This window comes from Wolffia australiana, chromosome 4 (assembly GCF_029677425.1).
Source record: "Wolffia australiana isolate 7733 chromosome 4, ASM2967742v1".
Classification (NCBI taxonomy): Eukaryota; Viridiplantae; Streptophyta; class Magnoliopsida; order Alismatales; family Araceae; genus Wolffia; species Wolffia australiana.
This window is the reverse complement of record NC_135838.1, coordinates 3234499-3248067: the sequence shown is the minus strand read 5'-3', so window position 1 is coordinate 3248067 and position 13569 is coordinate 3234499. Positions and strand designations below refer to the sequence as shown.

Below are 13569 nucleotides of genomic sequence, written 5' to 3'. Positions count from 1 at the left end.
TCTGGAAAACAATAATTCAATATTTTCCAAACCAACTTAACCTGTCTAAAAGTGATTTTAACAAGAACTGGATTCTAAGACATCACACACCTTGTGTCACGCCCCTTCACGGCTAGGAAGTGATCCTTCTTCTTGGAATCTTCTCAGCTTTGTCTCCTCACTTGGCTCAATTGCTCATCAACAACAGAGGGTCTATAGAACTTTGATTGCAAACAACACTCCACTCTTCCAACAAAAATTATAGACAACCCTAAACATTGTTTTTGAGAGAGTATTTATAGGGTCTCTTCTCTTAAAACTGCTTGGATCATTTGGATGGTCCAGCTTGACTTATGATCGCCATTTGACTTGGTTCATTTTAATGCACAACCGCCATTTTGACTTTGTCCAGGCGCCCCTCCTGATCCATAGCTGATCTTTGACTTGGTCCAAGCGCCTCTCTTGATCCATATCTGATCTTCAACTAAGTATCTGTACTTATTTAAACAAAGATGAGATCTAATCCACTTGATTCATACAATCAAGTGGGGTTAGTCAAAAGAAACTTATAATTAGCAACAAAACATAAACTCTTTGTCATTTCATGATAATATAATGCGTAAATGATGGCATAGTTTATGATAAAACTATGTTCATCAATTATGAATCGATCAACACGCTTCCGCATCCATGGAATCGTGTTTTCCATGGATGAACCAAGGCACAACACCCAGCACCTTTAGCGCCAAGTTATGTGTGATGAGTATAACACCCGTCTTTGTAATATCGCTTGGACCCTTTTCCCGACACCACCCCACATCAAATTTGTTCATTAAAAATGTATTGCATGGACTGAACTCCACAATGATGACATGCTTGATTGATGCAAAGCTCATATCATGGAGTACGATTTTAGTCAAACTCTAGGTATTGATTACCTTGAAACCTATAGTACCTTTTTAAAATGACTACTCTTTATATCATTTTTTATCTTCATTCTACCTATAACTGAGACATTCAACAACTTGACATCTCCAATGCATTTTTTCATGGTGATATGTGTGAATGTGATTTACATGCATCAATCCCATAGTTTGGTTCCATCAAGTCATCTTACCCGTTTCTGTTTGCTTTAGAAGTCCCTATATGGTTTTTAAAAAGCTGATCCCACATTTTCCCATAAGTTAAAGCTCATTCCTTCTCAAATTTGGTTTTACTAGCTTTCAAACCAACTCCTCCCTATTTTTCAAACTAGCCTTTTCTAGCTTGCTTTACCTACTTGCCTACATCAATGACATTGTCGTCCTTGGCTTGGATCCTTGGGGCATCAAAATCATCACCACAGCCCATGGCCCAGCCTTCGCTATTAAACATTGATAACATGCAAATAAGCATGATAATTCATGTTTCTTTCATGCATTTTAGAGCATAATTAAGCGAATTTATGCATGCTTCATGAATTGTTAGTAATTTTCACCAAAAATAGATAATTTCACTAAATACTCATTCTATTTAAATGATGATATTTTGAGGTTTTTATGATTTTAGTAACAAAAAATAGAGTTAAAAAGTATTAATTTGGCAAAAATTTTGTGTAAAAAGGACTTGTAAATCAAAAGATATTTAATATTGAATTTTCAGAATGTCTATGGAATTTATTTAATTGTTCCCAAGTCTTTTTCGCAAAAAGGGGGCCCATTAACCACCTGGCTAATGTGGCAGGCGTACCTATGTGGTGTGCCATGTAAGCGCACACGGAGCACATGTGGCACTGACGGGGCACACGTGGGCGCACATGTGTGTGTATGTATTAGAGGAGCAAGGGGCGCTCATGTGCACAATTAAAAAAGCTCACATATGCCTTGTTTTTAATAACTGAAATTATTTCAAAACTTTTCCATACGGGACTACCTCCTTTTCTTTTGTCTTTTTCTGTAGATCAAGGGCCGCATTGATCTGACGGCCCACGACCAATCCGACAATAAAGGAACCAGATCCAACGGCCAGAAAAGAACCCAAATTTGAAGAAGAAATTCTAGTGGCTGAAATCAATCCCCATCTTGATGATCGAACGATCTGATGGCTGAGGATCGATCCGATCATAAAAATTAAATTGCTTAAATTTTTTGGAAAATGCCTAAAAAATAGGAAATTGAGGTCATTTTAACTTCTCATTACGGAGGATTTTGTCACTGAATTTTTTTTCGCAATTTCCTCTCATCCCACTCTTCTAATGGATTCGTGGCCCCTATAATTAGAGGTTCAGAGGTTTGAACATTCCTTGCACTCTTTTTGTCTTTCTCCATTTATTAGACCTTGTGAAACAAAGGCTTTGGAGTGCTAATTTAGGTGTTTTCTTCTTTCTAAAGTGAGTTCCTTCCCTCTCTTGATCTATCTTCATGTCTGATGTAATACGCCAAGGCACTGGGTGAAATATATGGGCTCATGAAGGGAGATTAATGCTAGGGAGCATCACCAAAGGAAGAGGTAAGGCCTAAACATTTAATTAGGGTTTCATTTCATTTCTTCCATCTTTTCCATCCATTTCATCTTTTCTAATTACTTCCACTCCTAGTTATCAGCAATTAAACCCTATGAGTAGGGATTCAAAGCTTATACAATTCATCCCTAATTAAGGTTTTCATAGGAAACCCCTAATTAAGATTTTCTTCATCACATCCATTCATTTCGCTCATCCTATCCTCACTCCATGATTGTAAGACCATCCTAATATCTGTTATAAGGTCATATTCTTATGAGAAAGAATTAAGACTTATACATATAAATGAATTTAATTAAAGTCACAATATACATCTAGAATCTGGGCTATCCACGCTATCTCATCTTAACCACTTTCTTAATCATTAATTTTTTCTAATGATCAATACTAATCACAAAACCTTCTGCAATCCCTTACTCACCGATTTACAATAGTAACAAGTGAATTAGGGTTATTTGATTACACAAGTCTCAAAATTACACATCGATTGGGTAACCACCTAAATTTTGACTTATCAGACATTTTTGCCTTGATCATCAATTCTCGTGCATTAATTTGCATCACCAACACTCAGGTATCTCAAGATCATTATGCTATTAAGCCACTACACATGGCCAATATGAACAAATACAAACTTGCAAGCACTTCATGTCGCATAAAATCAGCCAAAATAGGAAATAAGTTTCCAATCACTAGTGTGATTCAACTCAATATCAAAAAATAATTGGTGACCTCTAATATTTAACCATTACATGCTTAAAAATTTCTAATGTTATAAAAATTGTTAATATTTTACCCTAGACTGAAATTGGCCCACTCTCAAGCATCTTATTTTCTGTATCAAAGGCATTTTCAATTTTAATTGATATTTTCATCATAATTCATCATCACAACATTGAGTCTTTAGTGATGTTGACTTGGCTGGAAACTCGTGGATCATAGATCCATCAGCGGTTATCTTATATTTTTCTGCTGCAACTTAGTCACCTGTCCATCCAAGATGCATTCCACAATGGCACGCTCCAGCAATGAAGCGGAGTAAAAGGTAGTCACAAGCACTACAACAAAACTTTTATGGGTATAACATCTCCTTAAGAAACTTCCTATTTTGTCAAACCTGCTCTCATCCTCTATTGTGGAAACTTAGTATCAACATAACTGACAAAAAAATCATGTCTTTCATGCACATACTAAAAATATTGAAATTGATTATCACTTCATTCAACAATGCATGGCAAAAATTCATTTGCATATATATTTCATTCCAGCTCACGACCAAATTGGTGATGCGATTGCCAAACTACTAACAAAGGGTCATTTCCCTAGATTCGGTCCCAGCTCAACCTTGAATGACGCATGAGCTTGTCAGAGTATCAAAAAAGATAAGTTAATACTGATAATATGCATTTTAGTAGCTTAATATGACTATATCTACAAGTTTATTTGCATTAAAATAATTATATATGCATGTTATCAAGCTCAAAATAATTAAGTTTATTTTTAGAATGATAGTCTGAATTTTCAGCATTTTTATATATTTTTGGGTATTTTTCTGACAGTAGATTCTCCAAGAATATAATTTTCTGAGCCAGAATATGATTTTTCTGTAATTGTTTGACATTAAATTCGGGAATATATGATTTTTCTAAGTGAAAATATATTTTTATTTATATTTTTGGACCTTTATTTTCTTAAATCATAGCTAACGATAATGATTGGCGACAATTGATCATTAACTCAGTTAATGATTGGCGTCAGCCAATCATTTAGCTTAGTAGTTAAGGCATCATGATTATCGATGCCATACTAATGAATAGCGAAATCGCTTTTCACTTTTTCAGGTACAAGGAAACGTGGGCGAATAAAAAAAGGAGCTCTCTTTTTGTAATAAATGTGGCACAAGGAATAAAAAAGGAGCTCTCTTTTAATAGCAGCTTCAACTTTTCATCCTCTATCTATTCATGTGGTGGACTATAAAGTGAACCCCCGATCTTTGTAAAAACATATTTAAGTTCAATTCCTCCTACAGAGGCTGATTGAAAGAAAGTGAAGTTTTGAAAGTCCTTTGTGTCGCTTGTGCTTGGGAAGGTTCAACAGAGAAGTGGGGAGGTTGATCTGCAGCAGGAAGACACTGTTATCCCCGAGGAATATAGGGATCTAAGGTTAGTCTTTCACCTTACATTGAGTTGTCTCGCTTCCCATTCTTGTGCATCTTAATCCCTAATTAGTAAAACCCTAATTAGCCATTTCTCATCTTATTGTCCACTCTCATCATACATTCACGATCACATACATAACTCTTCTCATTTTCGCGCTTCATCCAATTGATATTATACTTTCCCTAAGATATGTCCCCTGTGGGGACGACCCTTGTCACTAGCTAATTATATTATTTATGAGTATAGGTTCAAAAAATTTATTGATTAAAGTCAAATTTTCAATGACGTAATTTTCACCCTAATTTTGAGTTTATCAAATACCATTAATGCATTTGATACATGCTGACAGTAAATCTCATCATGACACATCACGGCAGCATTGCTACCCAAGTGTTACAAGGAAATCTTATCATTGTAATGCATGGCGACACCACCGTCCAAGCATCACAACATCACGAATACAAACCATAACCTTTGGAATTCAAGCATACTCAGATGTCATGTCCTTCCCTCTAAATAACCATGTATACAAACATTGTCTACATTGTGAAATAGATATCTAATACAATAAATACAAACATAGAGGAAGAAAAAAAAGATATCTAGTATGTATATTTGTCTTCCTCTACTTTCTATATTATGCACTTGCATTCTTTCTCATCACTCATTCTTGTTATCCATCTTCTTTTGTCAATGAGGGACAAGGAAAAAAGGGTAATGGAGAGATAGAGAGAGATAGATGAGAGATGAGAGAAAGAGAGAAGAGAGGGGAACGAGAACTAAGAGAAAGACAAGCAACAAGAAAGAAAGAGACGAGAAATGAGATAGATGAGCAAAGAGAAAGAGAGAAATGATAAACGAGAGACATGAGCAACAAGAAAGAAAGAGACGAGAAATGAGATAGATAAGCAAAGAGAAAAAGAGAAATGATAAACGAGAAAGACAAGCAACAAGAAAGACAGAGACGAGAAATGAGATAGATGAGCAAGATAAATGAGATGAACAACTGATTTTGGTTTTTCGGAATTTTGATATTCATAGGATTGAAGATCTTATCACACTGCAAATACTCCACAGATTGTCTGAAGTATGGTTCAAAAACTGACACCACACCGCACAACCGTGCACCACACAAAGAAGACCATCCCTACTCGTTCCCCATCCCCAGTCCTCTCTCCCCATTCCCACGCCCTCCCCACATCGCCATTGCCCAAGTGGGGGAAACAGAAGTGGACAATGAAAGCAAATTTTAATGACCATTATTTAGAATTAATATTTAATATTTTTTTGAAGGTTTTTTCCAAATTTTTGCACTTTTAATCATAATGCATTTCTGTGCCTCTTTTAGGTCGAAGCAGCAAGGCGACACCCTAGCAATTCAATGGCGAATGAGGCGAGACAACCAAAGGGAGCCTGTGAGAGCAACAAGCCAGTATGTAATGCAGGTCATGTGTGTGATGTCCATGTCTTTTTTCAAAAAAATTGACAGTTATACTTTGACGTTGACAACTCAACCCGACCAGGCTGAGACTGGATCAAGATCAGTTCATAATCGGATCAAACTTTCGTTAAGGTTTAGGACTCGGCTAAAACTAGGACCTGACTAGGGAAGGTCGTGCAGTGCGGTGCGAAAATTCGCACCGAGTGTGCGAAGTTTTGCATGCACAAAAGGGCATGTGCGATATGCGGTGCGGTTTCGTGTGGAAATTCGCACCACACAGCGCACTAATTTGCACAATCTGCGGGAAGCCGCCCGCTCAAGTCGTTCCCGTGGAGGCGGAGGTCAGCGAGCCGGCGAGCGCCGGCAAGCCTTTTCTGGTAAAGATGGAAGCTTTCGAGCAGCGGGAGGTGGAAGAAGGTTGCTGGCCAGTTGGTCTGGGATTGCGTAGAGCTCAATCACGGCGACAGAGGAGAGCCCCGCGAGGGCGGCGGGGACTGGCCCGCGGAGGTCATTCCGGGCGAGATCGAGCTGCTGAAGCCGGCAGAGCCGCCCCAGGGAAACGGGGAGGACGGGGCGGTTGTCAGCGAGAGAGGGCGGTAGGGCGGCAGGGCGGCGGGGAGGGTGAGGGCGGCGGCCAGAGGGGGCGCGGGCAGCGGGGAAGGGGGCCGGCGACGGGGAGAAGCGGTCGGCCGGGAGAGGGGCGGGGCGGCGGCTGGGAGGGGGCATGGGCGGCCGGGGAGGGGCAGGGCGGCAGCGGGGAGGGGGAAGGGGGCCGCGAGCGGCCGGGAAAGGGGGACGAGGGTGGCACGGGGACGGGGGCACGGGCGGCCTGGGGGAGGGGAGCGCAGGCGGCTGGGGGAGGAGGACGGGGGGTGGAGGGAGGGGGGCAGAGGAGGGCTGGAAAGAGGGGGCGGTGGGCGGTGGGGAGGGGGGGTAGCACCTTCAAAAAAAATCGCATAGTCGCACAGACCCGTGTGCGGTGTGCAAATTTTGTGTGCGGTGCGTTGTGCGAAATTCTCACCGCACCGCACAAACGCACGAAAAGAAAACGCTCGCACATTAGGACCTTCCCTAGACCTGACCAGGACTGTCCAACAAAGTTTGTGCAGGACTCAACGACAATGACAACAGCGTAGGCACGGCATTGACGCCACGACCACTGTAGGACGACAATCAGGCGACGTTTCTTTATTTATCCTTTTCGATTTGGCAATGTTTTCCGATTCTCAGAGTCTGCTATTTCTGAAAGCCCCATCTCATCTTTTCGTAGTCTTCTATTTCCAAAATCTTCTTCTCAGTTTTTATCAGTCTGTTCTTTCTGAAATCTTTGACTTGAAGTTCATCGGTTGGACGACTTCTGCACTGATGCCTTCGTCAAGATTTCATTGTCTGCTCGTTGAAAGTCACACAGTCATTGTCATGACTGTGTGACTTTCAACGACATAGCGTCCTCCGGCATCTCATGATGGCAGAGATGTATTACACTAATAAACATAGGGTGAGATCAACTCTCCAAACACTAGTGTGTGAATTGTTTCATTCCCAACAAACCATTCCCTGTGAATTGGAACATGACTGATGAATATTAAGAGCGCCATCATCCTCGACATATATATTACTCTCTAGAGCCTATCAATAGCTTATATAAGTACTCAGATAATCATAAACAAATATTCAAAAAGCATTCACAAAAATGAAGAGGATACGCCATTCAAACCTCTCCTTTTAGCTTTACCATAATGTCCCGGAGCATGGAGGCGAATCTAGCGTGCAGTGCGTGCCCAGCCTGCACCAATATAACAAAAAAATCAAATTAAAATAAGGAAATAAAATACTTTCTTGTCCTGTGAGAGGAGTTCTCGAAAAAGGGTCAGGGCCTCGGGTACGATGATTTTCCATAACTTCCAATTCGAACAGAAAAAAAAAGAACAGAGGCTCGTCAAATTAAATCCAAATGAATACAACGGTTCATGTTTGATTAAGGAAGATATATATATATACATATATATTTTTTCTGTAAAACAATTCTGCGGCCGTGGAAGGCAGTCGCGATTCTCTGACTGCGAGATCACACCTCATCAACCAGACTTGTTGATCTGTCTATAGAATTCTAAAGGATTCAGTTGTACGAACCTATATAGATCATGTTCATGTAAGGATATACTTTCATGAAAACATAGGATCTTGAGTGATATTTTTAATTCTGAAGAGTGCAAAAAGGCCCGGGCTTCGCACTTGCCTAAAAAATGCAGAATTAAGAATGATGATGATGATGCAACAAACCTTAGATTACTGGAAATAAAAAAAAAGTGAAGAGAAATGGGAGCTGTGAACCTTGTAAGCTACCAAGTGTGCCACAGGAAGGCCTTGATTTCCATTCTCTGCGAGGAGAGAGAGATCTCCGACAAGATCTAAAATCTTGTGCCGACATGGCTCGTCAGGAAATCTCAGCGGCGGGTTTATCCAGCCAGAGGAAATGCTGCACAAGTTATAGCGAAGATCATCATTATCGGAAATCCACATGAAAGAAACAGATTAAATATCAGCTTCATGGAGGCGATCAAAGTTAAAAGGATTTCTAATGGGTCGTCAAGCAAACCAAAAGATCATTGTTGCTTTCTGAGTTCATGTTTCTTTTTTCGTCAAAGTCGAACAAAATTGCATACCAAGAGGATTTTTCTGTCCTGTAATCTATTCATGTGACAATTTTTGCATAGATCAAATTCCACATCGCAATTTATTCATCTGATAGTCATTAACCTGTGATTTATCCACAATTTTTTTGCTGAAGGAAATGACAATCTTGCGAGTCATTCATCTGACTATTTTTTCCTAAATCATGATAAGATTTGCAACTAATTCATCAGATACTTAGTGATCGGTAATCTATCCACAAAACTCTATACTAAATGAAATGTCATTTTTTCATCCGATAATTCCCCCAAACCTCATTAGATTTCACAACTCATTCATCTAATAATAATTAATCTGCGATCTGTTCCCATGATTCTTGTGGCCTCATCACATCATTGTCAACCTAATTTCTTATAAGAAGTAAAGGTAGTTGAAACATCAAAGCGAGGTATGTTACCTGCAAACTATGGCATTGTCAACGGAACCCCCTTGGATTAGTCCAGCATTCCGCAAGCCATCAACCTGAAACCAGTTTCATGTTACAGGCGACCCATTCGGACATATGTTATGAGAAACAACAGATTATTCTCGGATTCACGTATTGCCACAGACCATTTATATGCCCGGGAAGAACAAGTATATGAAGAGTAGCAAGGTTATTCAAGAAGGATAAAGTAACTAGAGACATACTGTCAGTAGGATGACAATGACACCATCATCTGGTCTCCTAGATACATCATTGTCATAGTCACTGTCATCTATTAATTGTGAAATTGCCATCATCATTATCATTGAGTGTTCAAGAGCCAAAATCATTGTCACACATTGGTTCCCAAGATGGAGCATTTTAATCATGTCATGGTCATCATCATAGTCAGTCGTTTGAGCCCAAACATGGATGAAGATGATGAATTCTTCACCTACCACCAACCCTAGCCAGGACAATTAGGAAAAATAATAGAGCTCAGCAATAAAACAAAGAAAATGCTCTTTCAGCCTAGATGAAGGATAAAGTTTTTTGATGAACTTTTCTGTGGGAGGAAATAAAGGAATCAAACTTCCTTATGGCCGAGAGGTGGGGGATAAATAATTAGAGCTATAGGCAATCAGATGGATAAAAATATTTATAACCCAATACATATTGAAAGGTCGCCATGATTTTCATTTAGATCATTTTCTGAGATCCTTGCGAAGCACGGCAACTTAAGAACAAAAATTAGCTAAATATTTGCAGGAAGAACAGATGCACTGGGTCGATAGCTTCAGTTATCTTGTTTTCTTTTTAAGTGGCCTTGTTTTGTTGGTCAAATGGGTTCCACGGCTAGGATTTAACAGATTACATATCGGACAATAGAGTAGTAGTTTGCATCTGAAAGCACATGCGTTAAATAGGCAAACCCACACATGAGTATTTACATAAACATCCAACAAGTTATAAATCTGATAAGACTAGAGCTGCATTAAATGTAAATGGCGAACATTGCCCAGTAGTGAGATATGAAATCCAGTTCCAATGAAAACAGCGTAAATTAGTCAAATGAGGACAGAGAGGTGTTCAGATACTGAAAACAACCCAATAGCAAAGCATACAAATTGAATCAGCATTTGAAAAAGACTCCACCTCTTCGAAGATACAAAATGTTCTTGATGGAGCTATTTCTTGCGAGTATGTGTGCTGAATAGTGGGGAAACAGGAAAACCATTGGCACCCGATTGCAGAAACCTGTCAAAAAATTGTCTGATTTTCCGTTAGTAAGTTTACATGAGCACAGCACAAATGTTATCATTGAGAATCAGCAGTTAAGAGCATCCTGCCCCACAAGAAACTTTTTACTTTCAAGGAAGAACACGAAACAAAATTATAATATAATAAGAAAAGGGAAAACCTGGGAGAAATCAATGCCACATGTCACTCGTGTCTTTGGATGAGGGAAGGCAGCAACGAATGAATCATTCTTCCAGACGTACAAAGGTTCATGAACAACAGCTGAAAATCTTGAAATCTCGTCACCACTATCGTCTTTTGCAGAACAAATCCCTGCTTCTTCGATAGCTTCTACCCATTCCCGCGATGATCCATCCAAAATAGGGACCTGTAAATCATTAGTCATCAATCACACCGTTTTTTAATCATGCGAGGAATAAAAAAACAAGGTAAAACAGACCCTATAAAATTGAATTATAAACAGACCCAAATTTTATCAGCGCACATCACAAAATTTAGTCAAGTAACTGCCAGCATTGTTCTTATGGAAGCGAAAGTATTAGCATACCGTTCTAACATGAACCGGCAAAACAAAAGATAGGGGAATAACGACGCAAATGATATATTTTTAGATGCTTATGAAATGGTACGGTGCATTTTAATTTTCTCCCAGCAGACAGAAAATGGAAAACTCATCATGTCATCGTCATCATCCTCTCAAAATTTTGTCACCTTCATCCGTGAATGATGGATGACGATGATGTTTTGTCATCATTATTGATTAAACGGAACCCTAGATGCTGTAAGCAACTGGTACTTCAATGTATCAACAGATTATGAACATTGAGAAAAAGTTCAGTCACATGAAAATTTCAAATCTACGTTCACCAAATTGGCACAACGTGGATCAACACAAAATATCGATCCGATCATATTACTCTTGTCAAGAATACTCTAAAACGACTTCAAATTATCTAGTTCCTGCTAACAAGATAATTTCAAAAGGCAAAACAAGTAACTGGAAATTATTTGACTCTGACGCCACTGAAATTCAAGAAAAATAAGAATTTAATTGGGAAAAAAACCTTGAATCCACCAAAAACAACAACGATACGAAAATAGGTGATTAGTAGCACAACGTGGATGAACATAAAATATTGAATCGATCCTACTAATCTTCTGTGGAATGCTTTAAACCGACTTCAATTTATCTAATTCCCTGCTCATAAGATGATTTTAAAAGGCATAAATATTATTGGAAGTGATTAGACATCGAATCAACGGAAACTCAAGGAAAAAATAGGGATTAGACTTGGAAAAAAACCTCGAATCCACCGTCAATTTCGATACGGACATTGTCAATGCCGGATCCTTCGAGCGCCGACATCAGATGCTCGACAGTGCTGACTTTGGCAGAGCCCCGGCGCAGCGTAGTACAGAGAACAGACTCCTCAACATGATCAATACTAGCAGGAATCTTCACCTCGTCACCTGCCTTAACGAAATATCTCCCTTCCCCAGCCCTAGCCGGAATCAATCGAACGGTGGCGGAGACTCCGGAGTGGAGACCCACGCCAGATCGCTCAACGGCGGAGGCTATGGTCTGCTGAGGCCTCTCATCCTGAGACAAATTCGGAATACATCGAGCGAAAATAGGAAGTTAATCGCTCGATCCTTTGAAATCTGATCAAGAAAATGCGAAAAATTCTCACCTGCTGCCATGAAATCGGAGATTTCGAGATCGTGAGATTTCTAGCGAATGCAGGAGATTTCCGGCGAGCCAGCGCTTGCCGAAGGATCATCAAGACTTCAGCGATCACGCCGAGCAGATCGAACCGCGGGAATCGCCATTAAAGGCCGATTGAAGCTCCTCGATCTTGATCTTTTTGAATTCAAAAATTAGGTATTTTTATACTAGGGTTCGAAATGTGGATGACGTGAGACGTTGTGGATGACGTTGACTGACAGTTGACGGAAATTTCAACTTATAAGGTGTAGGATCGGACTGGACGGGACAGCAGGACGGCTAAGGTTTTCGTCTCGTAACTCGTCTCATTTTTTAATTCTAAAATTGGGCAGGAAATTTTGAATTAAAAAATTGGGCAGTTTTATACTAGGGTTCAAACGTGGATGACGTGTGACGTTGTGGACGGCGTTGACTGACGGTTGATGGAAATTTCAACTAATAAGGTGTAGAATCGGCCGAGACAGGACGGCAGGACGGTTTTGTAAGGTTTACGTCTCATAACTCATCTCATTTTTTATGGGTCGTCTGACATCCTCCCGTCTCGGAACTGACCTGTCTAGAACTGTCTTGTATGGGAACTGCCCCTTTGCGTCCCCATGTTGTCTAAAAAACAATAGAAGTTTTGAATCATATAATTTGTTGACTTCGAGAAGAAAATCATAAAAGGGAATTTGTGTACATTCGTCATTGTCCACTGACCGAGACATGCCAACGGGATGTCTCTTTCTGGAGATAAATTTCCATCTCAAGCAGCGTCCACGGCTCGGGACGAGAAGGTCTTTTAATCGTAGAAAGAAAATTCATATTTTATATGTTTGTGCACGATAATTTAGATGGTTCAGGTAGGTTTTAGTCTCATTGTGTGTTATAGTGCACGGATGTGGACAGAACAGTAATTTCGTCCATGATCTTCGTCTCGTCCCAAATATTTTATCCATGTCCCTTCCTGTCCAAAACATTCTCATCATGTCCAAAGTCTAGGAAGAAGCAGTGCATATGCCGACCATGTGTCAACATTAGGCCACTCAAAACTTGACACATGGCACATCACATGCATTGGGCAGCTAGAGCTCTCAGCTCCTAGTTGACTCCCACAAGACGGTTATTTTGTCCATGGACGAAAACTCATCCCCTATGGAGATTGACATACAATTCTATGTTCAAACTCCCGTCCTAGACAATCATGCACTGTATCCCGCGTCCTATTCTTCTGGGACATTTAAAATGGTCCCCTCTCGTAATGGCCCACGATGGAAATTGGCTTTCTCAAACAGAAAAAAAATCTCCCTCGTCCAACATCCAACACCCTAGATGGGTCAGTTTTTGCATATCGGAGAAAAGAATCTACATGTATGTTCCATGTACCCTATCAATAATGCAGGAATAGAAAATTTTAATGTAAAA

General features: G+C 39.9%; 1 protein-coding gene across 2 annotated transcripts; it reads right to left on the bottom strand.

Annotated features, from left to right (window-relative positions):
• Positions 1–7715: 7715 nt before the first annotated feature.
• Positions 7716–12291, bottom strand: LOC144701634 (putative UDP-3-O-acyl-N-acetylglucosamine deacetylase 1, mitochondrial). Of its 2 annotated transcripts, none has more exons than XM_078573354.1 (7): positions 12131–12291; positions 11743–12039; positions 10600–10806; positions 10335–10436; positions 9171–9235; positions 8414–8558; positions 7716–7865 (listed from the first exon to the last, which is right to left on the bottom strand). In XM_078573354.1, the coding sequence occupies exons 1-7, from the start codon at positions 12218–12220 to the stop codon at positions 7791–7793; spliced, it is 981 nt and encodes a 326-aa protein (XP_078429480.1). In that variant the 5' UTR covers positions 12221–12291; the 3' UTR covers positions 7716–7790. The 2 variants fall into 2 exon arrangements, with proteins under 2 accessions (XP_078429480.1, XP_078429481.1); XM_078573355.1 differs by having other exon boundaries at positions 11773–12039.
• Between the last annotated feature and the right edge of the window lie 1278 nt (positions 12292–13569).